Genomic DNA, 24009 nt, shown 5'->3' on the forward strand with positions numbered 1-24009 from the left:
ATACTATTAACAAACATAATATCTATTAAAGGATTATGAAGTAGAATCTGCTAAAAAGATTTAACCAATTGCTAGAGATTTGTATTTCTGGTTAATTGCAAAATAACTATTTTTAAAATAAATAAAACAGATTGATAAGCAGTAGTTAAGGATCAAGAAGCAAAACCAACTTACAAAGAAGCGATATAGGTTCTGTAAAAATAATATACCTTAGAGGACTACTCAAGGAGGTTATCAAAAATATTGATTAAACTAAAGTAAACTTCAGCCAAGCTAATTATAATAATATGCAATCGTCTTTATTAAAGTTTGAAGAGGATAGTAAATGTTAAATTTAGATATTATAGTAAAATATTAATGACGAGATATATTTCGTTAAAATTAACAGACAGGCTATTGTATGACATGGTCGAATAAGTTGCAGCGTTATCAGAGTACTGTTTTAAGGGTAAGAAATAAGGTGACGTTAGACTGTACAACACGATAGCTATTTTAGACACGATTCTGTAAGAAAACTAATCAACTTCATCTAAGGTATGTAAGATTTACTTATAAGAATTACTTAATAGAATTTTGAAAAACAATAAACAAAAAGATCTCATTAAGTTAGTTGAGAATCTATTTTAAATAGTAACAAAACGTTAACATGGTGTATGATGTGAATCTATTTTAAAATTAGTAATAAATTTTATTTTTTACTTCTATAATATTTTTTTTATTTTTTAAACTCAATAATAAATGAGAGATACTATTTTTTCTGTTAATGGAAGAATGATTTTATATGCTCTTCGCTGCTGTGGCTTACCCCATTGATCTATTCCTATCAGAAATCATGGTCTTTGACTTCGAGTAAGTTAAATTGTTATCTGAGATGGTTTTCTAAAAAGTTAGATATTTTGTGCTCATATTTTGAATCATAAAATTGTGGTCCTCTTTATGGATGGCCGTTTTGAATTTTTAATATGCTGGAACCACTAATTGTTGACCTTGTTCGGGGTTCCTTCTACTAGTAGATAGGTTCAATTAAGTTACAAATGAAATTCAGTTTAGTGGGTTTAGAAAACCTTCAGCATTTTATGGTTCGCGATACAAATTTAAAATATTTGATATTTAAAAAAATCTTTAAATAACCTTCATGTGGTACTTAATGATGGATACTACTGAATTAATATAAAAATTGCTAGCTGAAATTAAAATTATTTAACCTTTGATCTATAAAAATTCACACTATAGATTTGTCTTAATAAAGTTAATATTTATAATTTTACTTTTTTAATAATACTAAAAATATGCAGTCCGTGTTATTACTTTTTATTTAAAACTTATTTGCTGAAGCTAATCAATCAATTTAAGTGTTAAAATTTATATTTGACGGAAACTGAGTATTTAATAATGTAAGTTTACTCGAGAGGATATTTTATAAAATTAGATATTTTTACTATTATATTTAAAAACTTCAAAACTATAAATTTATGGAATGGTAAAAATGCATAAGATGCTTTAAAATTAATTCTAATTAACTACTTCTTTCATTGCGCTTTGTTTTTAGTCATATTTATTAATCTTTAAAATAATTTTAAATCATATCCACCGAAATGTGCTAATATTTTGAAATTCTTTATCAAACTCAGATTTAATGAAGTAACTTTATATACTATTAAAGATAAATAGCTTGGAAATGAAGTAAATTGAACAAAAAGTATAAGATTAAATTGTAAACTATTCCTACTATTATATTTCTAACTGGAAAATGGCTATCACTTCTTGGCCTTCTTGACAAAATAATAAGCTAAACCGCCACCAACTGCTCCCACCACAATCAATACTGCTACTACAATTCCAGCTACAGCCCCTCCTGAAAAATTAGAACCTTCGCCAGAGGATGATAATGGTAAACAGATTCCAGCAACTGGTTCATATCCATATGCACAGTCAGTACAATTACCTTGATCATTAATAGTATATCCCGCTAAACATGTTGCACATTAGGTTTTATCATCATTACATGTAGCGCATCTAAACATATTTGCACATTTGCACTAGGAAGTAGATGAAGCACTGCAAGAAGTTGAAGTTCCATCCTAGCAGAATTATCCATCAGCAATATCATTACAACCTTCAATACATCTTCCGTCAATAGTGGTAACAGGTTTTGCTTTGTGTCCTTCGCATTCTAAGCAAAAGGTAGCAGATGTACAGTAAGCACAGTCTTCTTAGCAAGGCTTGCAATGTTTAACAGAGAAATCACAATATCCAAGATGCTAAGCATTACAGTCTTTATGATTAGAACATGATTTTACACAGGTTTTAGATGTTGTCTCTAAAATAAATCCGGCTTTGCACGTAGTACATTAGTTTTCCTATTCTTCACAAGATTTACAGTTACTGTTGCATAACCCGCATGTTTTTGCACTGGTTAAAAAATAGTTAGCTATGCAAACGGAACATTTTCCATCTTTACACAATTGACAACGTTAAGTCGATACATTGTCTTCACAATTACAACCATACCTAAAATTAATTAAATTATCAGCACAAGACTTACAATCAACGATATCATCATCGCTAGTAGGACAATACGTATCTATTTTGCACTTATTCTCACTGCCTGTACACTGACCACTCGCTGCCATTTTATGTTTGAGATATTTTTACAGATGTATAATATTGTATATATTGAGTTTTATACTATTGATTTACAAATATTGATTTAATTATAAACAAATGTATATTACTGTATTTTAAAAAGTGCGATCATTTATTATTTTATCAATTTATATGTATATCTAACATATATTTCAAAAAATTATTGAATGCATTTAAATATTAATTAAATTGTAAAATCGGAATAATATATATTATTATGAGTAATATGCTAAAATGATAAAAGCTTAATACATTAATTCAATTTCTATTCATATTCAATATACTTTGTCCACACATTTCCAAATCTGAAAATAAATAAGTAATTGATAGTATTTTATATTACTCCATGTTAATTTCTTAGGAAAATCAGAATTTATAATAAACTATAGTAGTAAGTAACCAAGACTAAAAGCAACTTTCTGTTGACTCTAGTTTAAAAATGGCGAGGCAAGTTATGATCGCATCGCTATCCTGAAAATGGATTGGCGGTTTTGAAACTAAAGCCAACGGAAACTTCCTTTTAGTCTTGGTTACTTACTAGTCTTGCAATAATTAACATTTCTTAAATGATGACTAGAAAACGTGCTAGAAGGAAGAAGATTAAAATATTTATTTAAAAACATAAAAAAGTATGTGCGTGAAATATGGAGATGCCATTTCAGTGCTGTTTTACATTTTATACTATCACCTTTTTATACCATCACACATTCAACGGTTCTTATAATTTCTCTAAATATTTTTAAGATAATTTTCCATCGGAAAATATGACTTGTAAAAGCAAGCATAACACCTTAAGACCGAATTTAACTTATTTTGAAATAATTGCCTTTTTACATCTCTAAAAGATGTCTGATTTGGCTAGGGCGCCAAATTAAATTACAATCTCTAAAGACATAATATTCGAATCTGAATGCTACCTCAACGCGCCTTGACAAGATATTTTTAAATCTGCAAGAAATACAGAATGAAAGGTAAATCAAATATATTTTTTCGTTAAAGGGAGACAATTGCTTTCTCAAAATTCTAAAGCTGTAATGTTTTAGACTAACAATCACTATTCAGACCTGTGTAAAGTTAATTTAATGGTTTTAAAAATATTAGTTATTTTATATTTCGCAACGCGAAGTATAAAGGGCTGATCTTTTAAAATAATCACTCAAATTTGGCTGGGCTGAATGGTGACTTGCTGCTGACTGATTTCTGCTAATAATATATCTAGAGATCTATTTCAGTGTAGGAACTATCGAAACTGCTTCCAAACATATCAAAACTCGGCCTAGCGTTACTAATTAAGCCAAAAATATAATTTCACTTTTTATTTTTGTGCTGCTAAATATTAGTGCAAAACATACAGCTGATTGAATTTAGAGAATTAATTATCTTGGCTACTCCTAAGTTCGCTTACTTAAAAATATCATGTGGGTGCAGATAGTACTTCATCAACCATAGAAATAAATTTTCCGTAGTTTTAAAGAAAATCTAAGTCGGTTCAGAAATATAGTACTAATTTGTAATGTGTCTATCTGAAATAGTTTCCACTCGCAGTCCACCTTGCCATCCATATACTCCAATTCAATGTAAATTCTCACTGCATGTTGAAGTTCTGCTTCTCCACCTTCTAGTTGGCCTTGGACTTCTTCATGTACCAGAAAGCGGCACCGGCGACTCCCCCCGCAACGACCAGGACAGCGATGACGATGCCCGCAACGGCGCCGCTGGAGAGGTTGGTGCTGAGCGTCTCGCCTTGTAGGAAGCAGAACGAGCCCACGGCGGTGGCCCCGTCTGCGCAGGTGGTGCACTTTTCATTTTCTAATTTGTAGCCTGGCATGCAGGACGCGCACTTTTTACTATCCGAACTATTGCATTAGAGGCAGTTTGCAGCAGTATCGCATTTGCACGCAGTTACCTGGCTGCTGCTCCCGCAGTCCACAATCGCTTCGGCAGTGCACGCCTTGCCCTCTGCCAGTGTACCCGTGCAATCCTTCTCGCATGTTTAATTGATGCTCATGGTGTGCTAAATGGCGCAGGTATCGCACGTTTCGAGGCTTTCGGAGCACATGGCGCACTTGGCCTCGCATTTCTAGCAGGCCATATCTACCATCAGGTAGCCGTCGTCACAGATGGAGCAGGTGCTGTCTGACGCCTTTTTGTAGCCGGTAATGCAGGTGCCGCACTTTCCTTTATTAGAAGAATCGCAGGTAGCACAGTTAGTTGCTGCACCGCACTTGCACTGCTTTATCTTGTTTTACGTACAAGCCGTACAGGTTTTATCCGTGGCGAAAAAGTCGTCCTTGCAAACCTTGCAGGTGTCTTTATTGTCGTCGCAGTTCGCGCAGTTGTCGGGACATGCTGTGCATTTTTCACTGTTCAACATAAAGCCGGCCTCGCAGGTCACGCACGTGCTTACTGCGCCCTTACACGTGGCGCAGTTGCCGGCGCAGTCTTTGCAGATCGTGTCGCAGATTTGGTTCGGGGCGCAGGTGCCGTCACCTGCTGTACATTTTTTCTCACATTTACTATTTTTCACAGAAAATCCATCTTTGCAAGCCGTGCAGGTGTCTTTGTTAGTTGGGCAGGTCGTGCAGTTTTCGTCTGTGCAGGCTACGCACTTGCTGGAGTCGATCGAAAATCCATCCTTGCATACGGTACAAGCTGAACTAGAAGAGCAGGTTGTGCAGTTTTCAGAGCAGGCCGTGCAAGTATCATTCCCATCTTTGGCATCCTTGAAAAATCCTGCTACGCATTTATCACAAGGAGTGTCTCCAGATGGGTCAAAATTGTTGATGCACGTTTTGCATTTACTTGTATCAGTCTCGCATGTTGAGCAGTTTTTAGCATTCTGACACTTGCAGGCAGTCATTTGGTTTGTACTGCATGGGACGCAGGTACTGTTGGTTAAAACGTTTCCGTCTTTACATGTCTAGCAGGTGTTTAATGCAGTACAGGTTGCGCATTTACCATCGCATGCTGTGCAAGTATCAGTACCAGAATCACCCCCTTTGAAAAATCCTACCAAGCAGTTTTAACACGGAGTGCCATCGTTAACATCAAAGTTTCCTATGCACGTTTTGCATTTGCCCATCTCACTAGAATTACATGTTTAGCAGTTTTTGGCAGCCTTGCACGTGCAGGCAGTTGCTTAGCTTTCAGTGCAGGCTACACATTTGTTGTTTATGAGAGAAAATCCGTCATCGCAAGTTGTACAAACGGAACTGGACGTACAGGCCGTGCAGTTATTAGAGCAGGATGTACATTTACTAGGAGTTGCAGAAGTATCCTCGAAGAATTTCTCCTTGCATTTCTCGCAAGGGGTTTCTCCGTTTGGATCGTAGTCGTTGATACAGGTCGCGCATTTGCTCATATCATTAGCGCAAGTCGAGCAGTTCTCAGCAGAGTCGCATGTGCAGTTTGTGGTTTACCCTGAAACACAGGTGGCGCAGGTGGATCCACTTTGAACGTTTCCGTTAGTGCAGCTTTGGCAGGCGGTATCTTCACTTCCTGTGCAGGTAGTGCATTTCGAATCGCAGTCTGCGCAGGCTTCCCCACTAAGATACTTTCCATCGGCGCAGGTTAAACATGTTGCATCTTCTGCGGATGTTCCTGTGCAGGTGGCGCACTCGTCTTTGCATTTGATGCATGGTGTGGACGTAGAGGCTACATTTGATGGACAGAAAGTACCTTCACTGCAGGTAGTTTTATCGCTAGAAGAACACTCATTAGTCATTTTGATAAAAGTGAAAATATAACTACAGTATAAATGTCAATATTACCGAGTATAGCAGTTTCGTGTTTTTCACTATTGAAGTGGAAGTGAAATATTTTATGGATAGCGTTTGCTATTAAATGAGGAATTGATATTGTGCAAATAAGTATAATTTAGTAAATTTTACTTAAAGTAGTTGTAGAGAAATCGCAGTAGATTCAACAAAAGAAATGGTGATGCCTTTATTATAGGCATGAGTGGTGTTATAATAGTTTATGCAAAGTGCGTAGTAACTTATAATCTTTAAAACACGTAAATCTTTAAATTGAGTTTATAATAGTTGTGCATACTAATATAATACTGCAAAAACTAAAAGTGAAAAAATCCATATATTATATAATACTCCTGTTATTGCAGAAATAGCAGTAAGTTTACTAAATACCCAATTGCTGGTAATAGTTGGACTTATGGGTATTTAAACATAACTACTGCTCAAACCAACTTTATGCTGACCGAAGCTAACAATATTATTCGAGTATAATAAAATAATTCATATTTTAAAATAGTAGCGAATAATTTATTCGGATACTATTTAGACTAACATAGCTGCAAAATTCAAAAATATTTATGTCATTCTAATATGCTAAATTGAAAGATTGGTGAAAATGGCTAATATGATCTCAATTACTTCTTCTCGGCTAGCCTGATACCTAAATAGGCTGACCATACCAGCCACTCCGGACCGTACCAGAGCCCGTGCTACTATCCATGCTCGATACCCCCGAGGTATCAGAAGTTTGGCTGGTACCGTATTCTTCTGTTGGTATGTTTTCACTGATAGCATCCTAAATTCTAGTTTCCTACTAGTAATACAGGTTTCCCTTACTTTTCAGTTAAGATGTAGTAATAGGTGTTGACACCACTTCTATTCAGATCCCAGCTGTCCCATTAGTCAGCCTTGAGTCTATACATGCATTCCCCTTGCAGCACAGTATGCCAGAATATTAATAAACCTAGGTTTAAATTTAGCTTATCTATTACATGCTTTCCTAAAGTAGCAATGCTAGCATAGAATATATTTTAGTATTTCTATAACCTGTAGTGAGAGAGATAGGGTTGTTCACTGACTACATTATTGGGTAAGAACTTCACTTTCTACTATCCTTATACCATCTATGCTATGATCTAAGGCTTACTAGCTAAATTAGTAAAATTTAAGTAATATACGTTTTAATCTGTCATAGCCTTAGCTGATAGTGATTAACTTCAATTAAATAAAAAAATATTTTTATTTTAATATTATATTCATTAGTTATCATAACACTTTTTAAGATTAAACCTGATAAGTTTTTGATAATACATATAATTTACCTTTACATTTTTCATCATATTATGTATTAACCTATTATGCAGAAACTTGGTAAATTAATCAATTTATAACTATTATAGTTTCAGTTTAATATAAGCAAACCTTCAGTTATTGATTTTTATTTTTATAGCAGATGCATATATTATATTAATTAGTATTTACTTGGGAATGAGTAGTAAATATTTTACTACTTATAATTGTATTAGGAAATATTATCTAAATACTAAATAGCTAGCTAAATACAACTATTAAAACCTAAAAACTATTCAAACCACATCCTAATGCAATAAACTAAACGACTGCATTCAATATAGCACATACGCTAATCCTGGTAGCATTTCCTGCACAACCCCGCTAACATCTCATGCCCTTCCGCCCACTTCCCATCATCCCCAACAGAACATTCGGCAAACCTCCCTTGCCGCCGTCCTGACCATAGCTGCAGGAAGTGCCTTTTCTGCGGCATCGCACTCACATGCGGGGGAAATACCTTCCAGATAAGTAGTTAGAATACCCTCCTAAAAATAGTTGCAGTTCGCGGTTCCGTTACCGCGTATGGTAGTACTGTAGCCGTTGTCATCGCGGGAATTGCAAAATGCAGCAGAAGCGTAAACATAACATTTTGACTCGCACAGGCGCAGCACTTCGTTGGAGCTGCACAATATGCCTTTGCACTATTTGCTCAGCACTCTCGATACGTCGAACAATCGAATATACTATTTTGGGCTCCCCTTCATTCCACCAGAATGTATATTATGTAAGGTTGTGCGCATGCGGTGTACGGGATTCTGTCTAGAAAGGCCCAGGAGGGCCCTCAGCCCAGGCAGCGAATCAGTATTTCTTGCCGTCTACTATCTCCCTGTCGTCGGCATACCATCCCAGGTCCAGCTTCGTGCGGTATGTGCACGGGACACACTTCTCGGATCCTACGCGGGTGACTGGCAGATATGACCGACCTAGCATGGTTTTGCAGTGCCTTACAGCTTGTGGGTGGTCTTCTGTTTCGAACTGAGGAACTGTAGCATGATTCTCCTAAAGAGCGCAAATTGGTTTTCATGTTTTTCTATTTTGCTAAGTTGGGACTAGGTTGGGTATCCAGAGCTAAGCTCATGATGCGATTAGTATCCTGCATATTATATAAACTAGATACCAAAATTAAAATTCCGCTCCAATTAATATTAGACACTAACGTATTAGATTGAATATGACACCCTATGACGACAATATGAGTCCACTGGCGGCCAGCACTCGCCCTGCACGGCCAGCTATCCCAATACTAGCATGCACAGAGTATGCAAAGCCACAGACAAGACAGTGGGTGATTGATACTTTGAGTTATCAGCCTGCATCTTCCCGCCAGCAGGAATAATCGCGCCTCTCAGAGCACAGTTCGAACCACTACGATAATTTCCACTTTCTCTTATTCCCGCGCCTGCTGCTCAAATCCGTACGGCCTCTGCTCCAGCACGACTAGATGATACCGGGGCCATCCACCCATATTATGCCAAACTCTATCACTTCCTGGCCTTCTTGATGAAGTAGTATGCCAAGCCGCCACCAATTGCACCAGCAACCACCAAAACCCCTATGATAATGCCGGCAATCGCACCACCACCTATTTTATTCTGCTAGCCTGCGTCCTACTTGGGCCAGCACAATCTTCCTCTAACTTCATACCCGTCCGTACATTCTGTGCACGCCCCGCCTTTCGCCTTCACTATATTAGGTAAACATGTCTCACATGCAGCATTAGCGTCATTGCAGGAGGCACAGTTTACAGCATCTCCGCATTTGCAGGCCGAATCAAGCCCTTCCGCGCACGATGTTGGAGCGCCATTCTTGCAGTATTATCCATCTTGGAGGTTATTGCAGATGGTCGTGCACGTTCCGTCTATAGTAGTAGTATGTGAGCTTGAATTACAGAAGTTGCACACTGTTTTTGAGGAGCAAATAGTACAATTTGATTCGCATTTCACGCAGCGATTTACGGTCAAGTCGCAGAAAGTCGAAAATTCATTTTAGCAGCCTTTTAAAGAATTGCAAACTCTAACGCATGTATCATTTTCCATGGTGTAGCCCTCAGCGCAAGCCTCGCATGAATCAGGCCTCGTACACTTACCGCACCCCTTTGAACACAAGGTGCACTTATCTTTCTCTAGAAAACTTCCGGGGATGCATTAGGAGCATTTTTACTCTGCGCATGCTCTACAATTGGTAATAGCTGTATTGTCCACACAGTAGCAGCCTTGACCGAGTTTTATATCATCGGAGCAAGGGAGGCATGTAACTTCAGTGCTGCCGGTGGCCGGGCAGTAAAATCCTGCCTGACAGCGGGCATTTACGCTGTCACATGTTCCGGCGAAGATCATTTTTGGAAGGGTGGATGCAAGTATTATAGCAGAATAACCGTTATATAAAATAACTTACCAGTTTCGAATTTATTGAATATTGCTTGATATGGTGTATAAATTATTATATCCAAAAACTAAAGACTGAATAACGTATTTATATCTATAAAGTATATATTTGTGAGAACAGTTTTCCCAGTGTTTTCTAGCTTGTAGATGTATATAAGGTAAGTCTCCGAATTGGGTCTTGTAGCGGAACTGCATGAGCCTACCACGCGCACTGGTATCAGCGCGGTACACCGAGAGGGCCTTGGAGCAGTGAACTGGGATATGCAGGTACGCGGTAATAACACCTCCAGAAAGCGCACTCTGCAACGCAGCAAGCAGGCTTTGGGGGCTCTTACCACGCCCAACGATGCTAATAAATAAGTGCGCTTCCCAGACAGCCTAGCATGCTCCTAAGAATTTACGCAAGGTATCCCCTCAAGGGCCTCATTGAGCTAGGCAACCTCCTGGAAGTTGGTCTGGGCCGCGCTGCAGTGGTTCTGCTGCCCACCTATACCACAGGCTGGCTCTAACCGCGTTATCAGCTGGGTCTCGCTCTCGGGATAGCGAAATACGGAAAGAAGCTGCCCCTAATTATGTGGCTGCATGCGGCACCTTCCCATTCCCTGGTATTGCTTCTCCAATTTTTATTTCTTGTCCGAAGCGCACTTAGCAGGCTTTCCTGCACGTTCGCATTCCCCAATTACCATTTATCGCACCGCCTCGCAATACAGACCGACTGCAGCCTCCGAGCTCTGCCCCTGGGCTCCTGTATCAGCTATATTGAATATGGGTATATGCAGAAACTGGGGAATTCCGTTTTTGCTATATACGTTGTATAGTATATAGTTATAATAATGATCTTAATAAACTAAAAATGTAAACCACGCTTCCTGCACCTAGCACCGCCCTGCACTTTGGCGAGAAAGTTCTCAGCATTTCCAAACACCGCAAATTCTGGTTTTGAAGCGTCATAATCGGTGCACCATATATATTCTGACGTTCAGGACGCGCCAGCCCATATCGTTATGTCACCAATCTGCTTTTTGTGACGGCAATGGCAGCAAGCGAACCCTGGTGCCGGATTTTACCCTTATTGCTTTAGCTATTTACATTGTGGAATTCCGTGCTGGATCGAGCGTGAGAAACGCGGAGGCCGCCTCTACCGACAGGCGGCACGTTTTAGCAAGTATCCGTCTCTAGCTTCAAAAGGAAATATAATAATATAACTATTAATTTTCCACTCTACTTTATTAATAATTAAATTATATATAATAATATATAATTAGCACTCCAATAAATATAAAACTGCATTATTATATGGTATATTTCATAATATTACCAAATCCTTGCACCTAAACCATTTTCAAATTAACTTGATACATCACTTTTGCAAGAAAAATGGCCTCATTGCTGCAAAAATTAGCCCTCTTGGGTGCTTTCCTCAGATATTTCAGCACAAATCCAAAATTGCGATTTCTGAATAAGCATTTGCCAGCCCTAAGCTTACTATCAGCATTTTATTTATCTTCTACATTTTAAACCCCTAAGCATCAAAATAGCTCACGTTCCATACATGCACAATTCTACTAATCATGAACTCCCTATTATCATATAATACATATTTCCATCAAAATATTTTATAAATACTAAATTCTCCGCTCCACATTTACCAAAACGCAATTATCAATATTATATCTATATAATTACATACACTCCCCTCCATCTACATCCAAAAAGTTCACTCCTCAAATATGCCCCAGCAGCCGCTGGATCATCAGCTTCTCGTCCCCGCTCAGCAGGCTGCGCTCGTTCTTGCTCTGGTAGCTGCGGATCGTCTCGTCGAAGTGCGTCGCCATCTGCGGCGTCTGGCTGTTCAGCGACGAGACCTGCACGTTTACGGGGTTGATGCGCCCCTGCGGCTCCGGGCGCCGGAAGGCGTTAGTTTCACTATGGCCATTATGGGAGTTATATCCGTTATCGACATTAAGGCCTTTATAATCATAAGATTCATTATCGACGTTCTTAACCCTCTACGGCTAATATTACGAGATAATATTCAAAATATCCTTCCCAGTCGAATCAGACGGCGAATAGCGCTGCGTAGCGCCCTACACATTCGCAATTGGCGTCTCCGCCCCGTCCTTCGCGCGATTCGCCAAACTGCGCTGAGGCGCCTTAGAGCCCGAATTTGACGCTTTGGGAGCATTCGAATTCTTTATATCACATGATTTGATGTTCTTATCGTATTTTCCGCTTCTAAAATCTGCTAATTCTTCACCAGCCGCATTTCTGGCGCGCGCAATTTCGCTAATTTCGCTCAGCTGATCGTCGATAACGGACCTTTTCCCTTCCTTTTTACTCATTTTTCCGCTCCTAATTTCGAACGAATCGTCCAAATTTTGTTCCAAATTTTCGTATTTTCGGGCGTTTTTCGAGGCGGCGCCGCCGTACAAATCGATCGTGTCCTTCATCGCGCTGCACTGCTTCTTCAGCTGCGAATTTTCCTTCTTTACGCTCGCAATTTGAGCCTCAAAATTCGATTTTTCGCTCCTAATTGCTTAAAACTGATTATTTAGTTAAGCATATTTTTCAATTTGAATTTGATTTTCCACTCCTTTTTCGAGTAAACCACAAATGCCGCGCATGAATTCTTCAGTCGGGCAGGCGATTTTGACGATTTCTGCGCTGGAAACGTCGAATTCGTCAGCGATGTCGACGCCGTACTCGAATTGGCCGGCTGTGCACTTCGAAATTCGCACGAAAGACATCGCAAATTGCTGGACTTTCTGTTTCAGTTTGTTCGAATTTAATAGCAACTTTTTCGATTTTTGCGCCAATTTATCTTAAATTTGTGTTATTTATTATATATTATCGATATAATTTTTGTTTTCAAATTCTACGGTTTTCAGTTTTTTCTGTACCTTTCCTAATTCCTATTATAATTATTATATATCATTATACAATTATTAATCTTGCGTTTTAAACTGCGGATTTAGCGAATTATTTGTCGTCAAAACGGCCATCTGGCTCGTCAAATCGTTCACCAGACGCTGTTTTTGCTCAATTTCACTTTGAATTTGATTTTTCATTTCTTTTTCGGTGATTTTCAATTTTTCGTTTTCGCGCTTTAAAAGTTCATTTTCGGCGTTAAAAACGGCGTATTTTTGGCTTTGCTGCTGGTGGTTTTGGCTGGTCTGATTGAGCTGCGTCTGCGTCTCCTCAAACTGCTGTTTGCTGTACTAAAATTGCGTCTGCTGCTCTGCGAGGAGCTTCTCGACTTCGAAAAGTTCTTTTTTCAGCGTCTCGTTCTGGGCCGTCAGAGCGACTAAACGGCGCTCCAAATCGACGTTCATCGCGCTCACGTGGTCCAAATTCTCGCCTAAAATTGCGGTTTTTTCTTTCTCTGAATTGTATAGTTTTGATAATTCCTCACATTCGCTATTAACATTATTATATTGTTAAAGTGATTTGTGGTTCATGGTTTCGAATTTTTCGTTATCTTGTTTCAAGTACTTGAGTTGGTTTTCTTGTTTTTCGGTGAGCAGTTTGAGATCGGCGATTTCTTCGCGCAAATGGCGCATTTGCTGACGGTTTTCGGCGGTTTCGATTTCTCCGGCAGAAATCAGTTTCTGTAGATTTGAATTTTTTTCGATTATGTTCTTATTATCATATAATAATTGATTTAAATTTGTTTTTTCAGTTTCCAAATTCGTATTTTGTGTTTCCAATTCGCGGGCTAAGGCGACGAGTTCTCTGTTTTTCGTTAAGGCTTCCTTTCGTGCGTTGCCGAGCTGGTTCAGCTCGATTTCCAGCTCTTAAACTCTAGCTTTGATAATGTCGAACTTCTATTTTAATAATTAATATTATTCAGTTTTTTCTGTCAATTGTTATTATTATATAGTAATACTCTATTACTATGAACTTTCCTTTCCTTATAAACTTGATAGGTCAAATTTTAACTATTCTATTTATATATTATAATTATCTATCATTTTTTCCATTCCACTAATTCGTTAATTTTCAATTTAGAGCTGTATAATGTTGTTTTTCATGTCGTTCAAATGTGTTTATTATTGCTCGTTATTGCGCTCTAATTCAATCAGTTTTTAGGTCTTTTCAGCTGAGAAATTCTGTTCGTTTTGAATGATAACTTTTAGATCGACAATTTGCTTTTTCTAAACGTCATTTTCTTCGATTTAGAACTTAATTTTATCTTCCAATTGTATACTAAGCTAAGCTAATTCTAAAACTAGTTTTGGCACAATTACACAATTATTTACATTATTATTTAATATATCGGATAATTATTCAAAAGTTTCTTCCACTCCACTTTCTACGGTTTTTGATAATTCATTTAATTGCAATATAATATCAATATCTGAAAAATTTGGGAAACTTGAAGCTTAAATAATTTTATTAAGTTCATTATTATTTAATAATCCTAACGATTACCTCAAAGATTTATCTGGAACGGACATTGCAAAAAGCGATTTTATAGAACGTTAGAATGCCGATTTTACCGTTTGAAGAGACGTGAAATGCACGAATTGATTTTTGCTCTCTAAACTGCTCTCGACTTTTTGCTTTTTTTCACTTTCAATTTGACTTTCCACTTCATAACGAATTTTCACACTTTTCTTAACAATTTGCTCAATTTCGTTCAATATTTCAATTTCCAATTAACTCAATTGCGAATTCAATTGGTTTTTCCACTCCACATTGTTTTCATGATTTTCTATTATTATATTATTACTATTAAGTATTTAAATTGTTTCCTATAGAATTAATGTAAGCGGTTTATTTTAAACTTCTGACTGCGCGAAAGTATTTGAAGTGAACGTTTTGTTCAGCGTAGGAGTAGGGATTGCGTGCAGCAGCTTTTGGAGACTGTGAAGGAACGGAGAAATTTGATGATATTGCTATTACGGCACGAACTGCTATTCCTGCACCTGCTGGTAATAGGCTGAGTCTATTAGTTGCGGTTGCTGGTACTGTGGTATTAGTGTTTGCTAGGGGACTTCTGCGTAGACGTATTGGGGTTGTTGAGGAATGGTTTAATATTATGGATTGAATTGTTAATTTGGAATGAATTACTATTAATTCGGAACGAACTATTGTTATTATGGAATCATTTGTTATAATTATGGTTAATTCGGAACTATTTGTTACTGATTTGGAATCATTTATTGCTATTATAGCAGCTACTAGTTTGGAATCATTTATTACTCCTAATTAGTGTAAATAAACTACTCTGATTGCCCTTAAATCGGCTGCTGGTATTACACTTGCGACTGCCCCTAAAACGTATCCTACAATGACTAATTCTAGGCACCTAGATCTCTCAGCTCCCTGTTCAGTTGGTTTATTTGCTCTGCGTAGTCTGAAATTTCTGAGTTTTTGCTTTTTTCGGAGTCCTGCAGCTGCTTGGTCAGATGCTTCAGCTCCTCAAGCTCCTGGTCTTTACTTTGGAGCATTTGAACGCTGCGGTTTAGCGCATTTATGATGTCCGTTTTTAGCGCGGCGATGTCGTTTTTAAAGTTTCCAGAGAATACCTCGGTCACGTTCGGATTCAGGTGCTGGTCGCACATATTGCGGTAGTCCGTAATTTGCTGCTGAAAATTGAACTGTGAGGGTTTAATGAAGCTATCGTTGAGAATTTTCGTTATATCAGTGGAAATTGGCTCCGGGCAGGCGCGCTGCAAGGATTTGAGGCAGTTCTCCCTAGTGATACAGGTAAAGCACGATTTTGGCTTCTCCAGAATGGCTTTGTAGCGGTTGAAGAGGTAGCGCGAGAGGTCCATATGCGGTGCGACGAGGTTCGGGTCATCTATAATGGCATCGATGATGCTACCTAACTGTTTTGTAGGAGGTACTTTCAAAAACGACAGCTTGCTCAATAGCGATAAATCGATGCTGGTCTGGTCGTTGTCTAATGAAATTTCAGGTGGGATATTCTGGGTTGAATTTGGGGAGCTCATTAAAATTTGGAGTGGAATTTATAATTCTCTCTCATATGATATAATACTATAAAAATTAATAAGGAAAATGCGTTTCCCAAAATTTGCTAATTTTTTTTAAATTGATTACAATTGGTTCAAATTTGCTCATCAAAGCCCGTAGCCCACATATAGGTTTAGCTGAGCCTTATGTACAGCAATTTCGGGGCCAAAACGGCACCAAATCCAGAAATTAATTTATAGAAACTGAAATTTTTACAATACAACTTCTATACAATTTTTTATTGTTTTGAATTTCCAGAGCTCTACAATTAGGTTAGATATTCATGCCTTCCGATTATTATAAAATGAAATCGACGGTTTCCTATGAGCCAAATCTTGAGCTCAGCGACCTGGACAAGTTCAGAGTAAGATTTGCCCCTAACATTGCGAAAAGTAACCCGTACCTAGAAGAATACAGTGACTGAATGCGCTATTCTGCCACACCTCAACTCAGATTTGTCCCGCCCCAAGCAACCCTATAAATCTAACCAAATTTCCATTAATTATAGCATAATAACATATAATAGCTCCGTTCCAAAATTTTGTATACCAACTATATAAAATTAGTTTAAATAGTTTATTATATATTATCTCATCCTCATTCGTTAAAATGTTCAACAACGAAAATTCGCAAATCTTCCTAGATATCTCGTTCACAGATATCTTCAACTCCGTGCAACCCCAGCTGGATCTGCTACCGCTCCCCTCGCTCTACTCGACCAACTCCTCATTCTCGAACTCGTTAACGCCGACACTACCCCCACACACCACTTCATACGAACACATATCCCTTCCACTCTGCTAATTACCAAAACAATTAGATCCGATATAATAATACAATATAACTCCCCTTCCACTTTCTTTTCCTTAAAAAAAGATTGTTTTTGACGTAAAATCGCACAAATTTTTGACCGAAAACGAGACAATTTACACTTTTTGCCCGGACCAGAACGACATTTTGACGCTTTTGGTGGCTTCTTACACCCGTCCAAACTGGCCGGAAATAGCCCAAATTCTGTAGAAATAATGCCCCTTTGGGAGCAAATGGACAGCCCAGCAGTGCTATTAGCACTATAATCGCGTCAGCAGACCCGATTTGGTGAAAGGGCGCTGGAGCGGAGAGGAGGACCGGAAGCTTTATATCATATTGACGAAATTTGGCAGTGGAAAATTTGGAGAAGTCTGTAAGAACATGGAAGGAAGGAGCGATAATCAGATTCGTTATCGAATTCGGAAGTTGTGGCCATAGTGGTGGGATTTGTGAAGGTAGATTTGGAAGAAGTGGAAAGTTGAATTAGAATTAGCATATTTAGATTTTGAGATAGTGAAGCCAGTTCATAAGATCATAAGAGAAATGCTGAGTGATGAGGAAGTGAAGTTTTGGTGATAAAATCATAGTTGCATCAGATTTTGAAGGGAAGCAGGCAATATATCAATTATATAGAAAAATGAGGAAATTGATAGTTAAAAATATTGGGGAAATCCGGGAATGGAACCCGGGACCTCCTGTACCCAAAACAGGAATCATACCACTAGACCAATTTCCCACAACAAGTATTTAGAGCAGTTACAATGAGGGTTAAATAAGAAAAAAGATAGGAGAATCAGTAATGCAGTGATTAAAGAATAAATTATGGCAAGATAGTAGCAAGTTGCGTGTGGTAACGCTTGCATAATTCAAGCGAGTTGCATACGCTAAAGAAATACTTGGAAAATAGCTATAATCACCGATAAGACAGAAATACGTTTAGCACGATATTTATTGCTGCTAGTATTTATAAAATAATTGAAAAAGTCATCTTGGTAGTTTTATCCACTGGAAATGCATGCCCGAGAGCGCACAAGTTGTGTTCAGAATAAAAAGTTGAAATCATTATTATAAAGGAATGGAAACTGTTATTGAAAATTAATTTTAATTTAGTAGCATATTGTATAATAATTATTTGGGAAAGCTGTGCAATACAAAAATGAATTGCAAATAACTCATTAAAAATAGTAAGGATGATAAATCATAAAATTGACTAATTCTATTACTTAAGGTTCCTCATAATATTTCAAAAAACACAAAACTAACATCTCGCGTGGCGGGTACATCTACGCTCTCAGTACTCTCATTCACCACTTGTCTTCCTTCGAAACTATCTACGCTCCCTAACTAATTAATTTTGAAAGGCGACTTACGCGTTATTTAATGATACTGGTTTTTGACGTGAATAACAGTTTTACCAGGATAATACTGTACTATTTTCTTCCAGTTTTTACCTTATGCCTCAACAAGTTCAAGGAGATACGTTTTCTCCTATTGTGTCCATTTATGGTTCTTGCGAAGGTCCTAGGTCATAGTCTTATTTTTACGCATATGATTATAAAGCTTATTTTGCAGCTCTTGCTTGTCAAGCATGGGGAAGTATGGTGTAATAGAATCCCATGCTATGGTACCTGATTATGTCTTATGTTCACGGGCTAAGTTAATTAACAGTTTTATGTTCATTTATAGATTGAAGACGTGAGTCACTAACTAAATTATTAAGTATATTCAAAGTGTTGTACTGTAGATGAAAAAATTAAGATCTAATTATATAGTATAATATAGAAAATCAAATGATCTCAAATCTTTGATAATATCTAGATAATCCTAAACTTGATATATTCCTTTATATATTTAATATTAATGCCTTTACTGTAAAAAGAATACCACACCAATTTTGGAAAAATTAATTATGCAAATAATTATTAATATTATTATTAAGATGCCAGATTTTCTCTAATTCTAAATATGAAATTATTAATATAATAGAAAATAGTTAGTAAAATATTTCTACAACTAAACATAACCCCTACTTACTGGTGATTATATAATAAATTAATAAATATTATATATTTTTATGTTATATATTTCATAAACTAAAATTTAGTAATCACCGCGAGCAGTACTGGTTGAATCAGATATTTATTACCTTACTTATGCAATTATATTTAATACATATAATAAGGTTGCAAAATATTCACTATATGTTCCATTAAATTTACGTATTAACCTAGTTCATTTTCACCTTACTCAAAAAATGGTAATAATATTGTATTATAATAAAATATATTATTAACATACCTACAATTGGGATATATTACTAGCTGTAATATGTATATCAAAATTATTGACAATAACAATGATTATAGTTAGATGAATAAAAATTCAGCCTCTGCGCATAATTTTTACTTATTGTTTATCATTCTCTATTTATAGTATAATATTAAATATTGTAGTAAAATCACCCGTTCCCTTATAAATGGACGAAAAAATCCTAAACATTATTACTGCAGTAATTGCAATTGGTATTGCCGCTTTGGTTTTTGTGTCAGTACTTCTCACTAATATCACAAATTGGATTCGTGGTGCCTTTTTCATTCTTTCACAGTTACTTATTGCACTAGCGCCTTACAAGCAGTAGGCTTCTTTCGGCTTTCTTGTTAACCCTATCTCCCGTCCTTTATTTTTGATTTTAGTATCTGGATTTTATTTCCCCGATTTCAATGGGTTTTGTTCAGGTGGTTCATGGCTTAGCTGTCTCCTCGGAATAGCAAGCCTTGTTGGCGTTATTTACGGTTTCATCTTAATGATTTTTTATGTTGTCTTGATGGCAACTAAGAAGATTGACTACAAACAGTGCTGAGTGATTCAAGCCTAAATAATAATGTATATGTAAAGTATCTCAATCACTATATTCCTCTATATATGGATTTGTATTTCCAGAAAAACTGATAGTTCGTACTCTGAAATTGTCTAGATCACTTGGTTCGATATCTATCTCATAAGAATTATTCGTATCCATTTTATAAAAACGAAAATATAGTAATATAATACAATAATTGATTTAGCATTAAACCACATTTTTTTAACTTTAAGATATGTTAATAATATGTTTTTAAGTAATAAAATTATTTATTCTATAATTTTCTTTTAAAATAATATAATTTTTTAATCTAAATAAATTATTTAAAACTATTTAAAAATATAAGATATCGTAGAATTTACATTGACATAACATTAAGTCAAATTTTATAAAATAAAATAGGTGTAGGATTTATAATTTAAAACATAATTATAGAAATAAAGTCATTTAATGAATGGTATGATCGCTTTAGATCATTGTGTACGGACTGATTAAACTTTGATAAATATGTTATTCTACATACCCCAGTCTATGATACATAGTTATGAACACTCAGATTTCAGTCATTCATTGCAGCAGGAAACCCATAAACTACTACCAGAACTGGTTAGTTTCGGGATTTAAAAAGCTTTACCTGGAGTATAGTAATATTTACTATTATTAGTTTCATTTTGATACGTTCGTTTCCACACAGATTATATCAACTAATGAGATATCTTATTGACAATGATCTACATATTAAATTAGAGAGTTCTTGATGTTATTTCTAACTTAAATTTGGGATTGGGGACTGTATTATCTCATATGGTAGGAAGTACTTGTTTTTGCTACCGTCACGAAAAGCAGATTGGTGACATAACGATATGGGCTTGCGCGTCCTGAACGTCAGAATATATATGGTGCACCGATTATGACGCTTCAAAACCAGAATTTGCGGTGTTTGGAAATGCTGAGAACTTTCTCGCCAAAGTGCAGGGCGGTGCTAGGTGCAGGAAGCGCGGTTTACATTTTTAGTTTATTAAGATCATTATTATAACTATATACTATACAACGTATATAGCAAAAACGGAATTCCCCAGTTTCTGCATATACCCATATTCAATATAGCTGATACAGGAGCCCAGGGGCAGAGCTCGGAGGCTGCAGTCGGTCTGTATTGCGAGGCGGTGCGATAAATGGGAATTGGGGAATGCGAACGTGCAGGAAAGCCTGCTAAGTGCGCTTCGGACAAGAAATAAAAATTGGAGAAGCAATACCAGGGAATGGGAAGGTGCCGCATGCAGCCACATAATTAGGGGCAGCTTCTTTCCGTATTTCGCTATCCCGAGAGCGAGACCCAGCTGATAATGCGGTTAGAGCCAGCCTGTGGTATAGGTGGGCAGCAGAACCACTGCAGCGCGGCCCAGACCAACTTCCAGGAGGTTGCCTAGCTCAATGAGGCCCTTGAGGGGATACCTTGCGTAAATTCTTAGGAGCATGCTAGGCTGTCTGGGAAGCGCACTTATTTATTAGCATCGTTGGGCGTGGTAAGAGCCCCCAAAGCCTGCTTGCTGCGTTGCAGAGTGCGCTTTCTGGAGGTGTTATTACCGCGTACCTGCATATCCCAGTTCACTGCTCCAAGGCCCTCTCGGTGTACCGCGCTGATACCAGTGCGCGTGGTAGGCTCATGCAGTTCCGCTACAAGACCCAATTCGGAGACTTACCTTATATACATCTACAAGCTAGAAAACACTGGGAAAACTGTTCTCACAAATATATACTTTATAGATATAAATACGTTATTCAGTCTTTAGTTTTTGGATATAATAATTTATACACCATATCAAGCAATATTCAATAAATTCGAAACTGGTAAGTTATTTTATATAACGGTTATTCTGCTATAATACTTGCATCCACCCTTCCAAAAATGATCTTCGCCGGAACATGTGACAGCGTAAATGCCCGCTGTCAGGCAGGATTTTACTGCCCGGCCACCGGCAGCACTGAAGTTACATGCCTCCCTTGCTCCGATGATATAAAACTCGGTCAAGGCTGCTACTGTGTGGACAATACAGCTATTACCAATTGTAGAGCATGCGCAGAGTAAAAATGCTCCTAATGCATCCCCAGAAGTTTTCTAGATGGAGATAAGTGCACCTTGTGTTCAAAGGGGTGCGGTAAGTGTACGAGCCCTGATTCATGCGAGGCTTGCGCTGAGGGCTACACCATGGAAAATAATATATGCGTTAGAGTTTGCAATTCTTTAAAAGGCTGCTAAAATGAATTTTCGACTTTCTGCGACTTGACCGTAAATCGCTGCGTGAAATGCGAATCAAATTGTACTATTTGCTCCTCAAAAACAGTGTGCAACTTCTGTAATTCAAGCTCACATACTACTACTATAGACGGAACGTGCACGACCATCTGCAATAACCTCCAAGATGGATAATACTGCAAGAATGGCGCTCCAACATCGTGCGCGGAAGGGCTTGATTCGGCCTGCAAATGCGGAGATGCTGTAAACTGTGCCTCCTGCGATCACACTAATGCTGCATGTGAGACATGTTTACCTAATATAGTGAAGGCGAAAGGCGGGGCGTGCACAGAATGTACGGACGGGTATGAAGTTAGAGGAAGATTGTGCTGGCCCAAGTAGGACGCAGGCTAGCAGAATAAAATAGGTGGTGGTGCGATTGCCGGCATTATCATAGGGGTTTTGGTGGTTGCTGGTGCAATTGGTGGCGGCTTGGCATACTACTTCATCAAGAAGGCCAGGAAGTGATAGAGTTTGGCATAATATGGGTGGATGGCCCCGGTATCATCTAGTCGTGCTGGAGCAGAGGCCGTACGGATTTGAGCAGCAGGCGCGGGAATAAGAGAAAGTGGAAATTATCGTAGTGGTTCGAACTGTGCTCTGAGAGGCGCGATTATTCCTGCTGGCGGGAAGATGCAGGCTGATAACTCAAAGTATCAATCACCCACTGTCTTGTCTGTGGCTTTGCATACTCTGTGCATGCTAGTATTGGGATAGCTGGCCGTGCAGGGCGAGTGCTGGCCGCCAGTGGACTCATATTGTCGTCATAGGGTGTCATATTCAATCTAATACGTTAGTGTCTAATATTAATTGGAGCGGAATTTTAATTTTGGTATCTAGTTTATATAATATGCAGGATACTAATCGCATCATGAGCTTAGCTCTGGATACCCAACCTAGTCCCAACTTAGCAAAATAGAAAAACATGAAAACCAATTTGCGCTCTTTAGGAGAATCATGCTACAGTTCCTCAGTTCGAAACAGAAGACCACCCGCACGCTGTAAGGCACTGCAAAACCATGCTAGGTCGGTCATATCTGCCAGTCACCCGCGTAGGATCCGAGAAGTGTGTCCCGTGCACATACCGCACGAAGCTGGACCTGGGATGGTATGCCGACGACAGGGAGATAGTAGACGGCAAGAAATACGGATTCGCTGCCTGGGCTGAGGGCCCTCCTGGGCCTTTCTAGACAGAATCCCGTACACCGCATACGCACAACCCTGCACAAATTGCCTTCGGGCGTAATGAAGGGGAGCCCAAAATAGTATATTCGATTGTTCGACGTATCGAGAGTGCTGAGCAAATGGTGCAAAGGCATGCTATGCCGCTCCAACGAAGCGCTGCGCCTGTGCGAGTCAAAATGTTATGTTTACGCTTCTGCTGCATTTTGCAATTCCCGCGATGACAACGGCTACAGTACTACCATACGCGGTAACGGAACCGCGAACTGCAACTATTTTTAGGAGGGTATTCTAACTACTTATCTGGAAGGTATTTCCCCCGCATGTGAGTGCGATGCCGCAGAAAAGGCACTTCCTGCAGCTATGGTCAGGACGGCGGCAAGGGAGGTTTGCCGAATGTTCTGTTGGGGATGAGGAGAAGTGGGCGGAGGAGCATGAGATGTTAGCGGGGTTGTGCAGGAAATGCTACCAGGATTAGCGTATGTACTATATTGAATGCAGTCGTTTAGTTTATTGCATTAGAATGTGGTTTGAATAGTTTTAGTTTTGAATAGTTGTATTTAGCTAGCTATTTAGTATTTAGATAATATTTCCTAATACAATTATAAGTAGTAAAATATTTACTACTCATTCCCAAGTAAATAATGCTTAATATAATATATGTTACATGTACAAAAATAAAAATCAATAACTGAAGCTTGACTTATGTTAAACTGAAACTATATTACTTATAAATTGATTAATTTA

The 24009-nt window shown here is 38.0% G+C and overlaps 15 protein-coding genes, 1 non-coding gene and 1 pseudogene across 16 annotated transcripts; 7 read left to right on the forward strand and 10 right to left on the reverse strand. All coding sequences in view use genetic code 6, as the record gives it.

The window, feature by feature from the left end:
* Positions 1-357: 357 nt before the first annotated feature.
* Positions 358-657, forward strand: SS50377_28499 (uncharacterized protein; the record flags this gene model as incomplete). Its single annotated transcript, XM_067912262.1, has 1 exon — positions 358-657. One exon carries the CDS (start codon positions 358-360, stop codon positions 655-657), a length of 300 nt encoding a protein of 99 aa, XP_067760319.1.
* A 1100-nt stretch (positions 658-1757) lies between these two features.
* Positions 1758-2633, reverse strand: SS50377_28500 (Cysteine-rich membrane protein 1; the record flags this gene model as incomplete). The annotated part of the gene is made up of 1 exon (XM_067912263.1): positions 1758-2633. The coding sequence occupies one exon, from the start codon at positions 2631-2633 to the stop codon at positions 1758-1760; it is 876 nt and encodes a 291-aa protein (XP_067760320.1).
* Positions 2634-4231: 1598 nt separating this feature from the next.
* Positions 4232-6370, reverse strand: SS50377_28501 (Cysteine-rich membrane protein 2; the record flags this gene model as incomplete). Its single annotated transcript, XM_067912264.1, has 1 exon — positions 4232-6370. One exon carries the CDS (start codon positions 6368-6370, stop codon positions 4232-4234), a length of 2139 nt encoding a protein of 712 aa, XP_067760321.1.
* Positions 6371-7180: 810 nt separating this feature from the next.
* Positions 7181-7591, reverse strand: SS50377_28502 (Hypothetical protein; annotated as a pseudogene).
* Positions 7592-8313: 722 nt separating this feature from the next.
* On the forward strand, positions 8314-8730 carry SS50377_28503 (uncharacterized protein; the record flags this gene model as incomplete). The annotated part of the gene is made up of 1 exon (XM_067912265.1): positions 8314-8730. One exon carries the CDS (start codon positions 8314-8316, stop codon positions 8728-8730), a length of 417 nt encoding a protein of 138 aa, XP_067760322.1.
* A 502-nt stretch (positions 8731-9232) lies between these two features.
* SS50377_28504 (Cysteine-rich membrane protein 1) lies at positions 9233-10087 on the reverse strand (the record flags this gene model as incomplete). The annotated part of the gene is made up of 1 exon (XM_067912266.1): positions 9233-10087. One exon carries the CDS (start codon positions 10085-10087, stop codon positions 9233-9235), a length of 855 nt encoding a protein of 284 aa, XP_067760323.1.
* A 195-nt stretch (positions 10088-10282) lies between these two features.
* SS50377_28505 (uncharacterized protein) lies at positions 10283-10972 on the forward strand (the record flags this gene model as incomplete). The annotated part of the gene is made up of 1 exon (XM_067912267.1): positions 10283-10972. The coding sequence occupies one exon, from the start codon at positions 10283-10285 to the stop codon at positions 10970-10972; it is 690 nt and encodes a 229-aa protein (XP_067760324.1).
* An 887-nt stretch (positions 10973-11859) lies between these two features.
* Positions 11860-16092, reverse strand: SS50377_28506 (uncharacterized protein; the record flags this gene model as incomplete). The annotated part of the gene is made up of 1 exon (XM_067912268.1): positions 11860-16092. One exon carries the CDS (start codon positions 16090-16092, stop codon positions 11860-11862), a length of 4233 nt encoding a protein of 1410 aa, XP_067760325.1.
* Positions 16093-16208: 116 nt separating this feature from the next.
* On the reverse strand, positions 16209-16613 carry SS50377_28507 (uncharacterized protein; the record flags this gene model as incomplete). The annotated part of the gene is made up of 1 exon (XM_067912269.1): positions 16209-16613. The coding sequence occupies one exon, from the start codon at positions 16611-16613 to the stop codon at positions 16209-16211; it is 405 nt and encodes a 134-aa protein (XP_067760326.1).
* A 110-nt stretch (positions 16614-16723) lies between these two features.
* On the forward strand, positions 16724-17377 carry SS50377_28508 (Myb-like DNA-binding domain-containing protein; the record flags this gene model as incomplete). Its single annotated transcript, XM_067912270.1, has 1 exon — positions 16724-17377. One exon carries the CDS (start codon positions 16724-16726, stop codon positions 17375-17377), a length of 654 nt encoding a protein of 217 aa, XP_067760327.1.
* A 211-nt stretch (positions 17378-17588) lies between these two features.
* Positions 17589-17660, reverse strand: SS50377_t20156. Its single transcript has one exon. It is a non-coding gene; the product is annotated as a tRNA-Pro (tRNA).
* A 25-nt stretch (positions 17661-17685) lies between these two features.
* SS50377_28509 (uncharacterized protein) lies at positions 17686-18084 on the forward strand (the record flags this gene model as incomplete). Its single annotated transcript, XM_067912271.1, has 1 exon — positions 17686-18084. The coding sequence occupies one exon, from the start codon at positions 17686-17688 to the stop codon at positions 18082-18084; it is 399 nt and encodes a 132-aa protein (XP_067760328.1).
* A 73-nt stretch (positions 18085-18157) lies between these two features.
* SS50377_28510 (Myb-like DNA-binding domain-containing protein) lies at positions 18158-18604 on the reverse strand (the record flags this gene model as incomplete). The annotated part of the gene is made up of 1 exon (XM_067912272.1): positions 18158-18604. The coding sequence occupies one exon, from the start codon at positions 18602-18604 to the stop codon at positions 18158-18160; it is 447 nt and encodes a 148-aa protein (XP_067760329.1).
* Positions 18605-19400: 796 nt separating this feature from the next.
* Positions 19401-19784, forward strand: SS50377_28511 (Transmembrane domain-containing protein; the record flags this gene model as incomplete). The annotated part of the gene is made up of 1 exon (XM_067912273.1): positions 19401-19784. One exon carries the CDS (start codon positions 19401-19403, stop codon positions 19782-19784), a length of 384 nt encoding a protein of 127 aa, XP_067760330.1.
* Positions 19785-20808: 1024 nt separating this feature from the next.
* On the reverse strand, positions 20809-21498 carry SS50377_28512 (uncharacterized protein; the record flags this gene model as incomplete). Its single annotated transcript, XM_067912274.1, has 1 exon — positions 20809-21498. One exon carries the CDS (start codon positions 21496-21498, stop codon positions 20809-20811), a length of 690 nt encoding a protein of 229 aa, XP_067760331.1.
* A 195-nt stretch (positions 21499-21693) lies between these two features.
* On the forward strand, positions 21694-22548 carry SS50377_28513 (Cysteine-rich membrane protein 1; the record flags this gene model as incomplete). The annotated part of the gene is made up of 1 exon (XM_067912275.1): positions 21694-22548. One exon carries the CDS (start codon positions 21694-21696, stop codon positions 22546-22548), a length of 855 nt encoding a protein of 284 aa, XP_067760332.1.
* Positions 22549-23050: 502 nt separating this feature from the next.
* SS50377_28514 (uncharacterized protein) lies at positions 23051-23467 on the reverse strand (the record flags this gene model as incomplete). Its single annotated transcript, XM_067912276.1, has 1 exon — positions 23051-23467. The coding sequence occupies one exon, from the start codon at positions 23465-23467 to the stop codon at positions 23051-23053; it is 417 nt and encodes a 138-aa protein (XP_067760333.1).
* Positions 23468-24009: the final 542 nt, after the last annotated feature.

Source organism: Spironucleus salmonicida, chromosome 9 (assembly GCF_000497125.1).
Source record: "Spironucleus salmonicida strain ATCC 50377 chromosome 9, whole genome shotgun sequence".
In the NCBI taxonomy this organism is placed as follows: Eukaryota; Fornicata; order Diplomonadida; family Hexamitidae; genus Spironucleus; species Spironucleus salmonicida.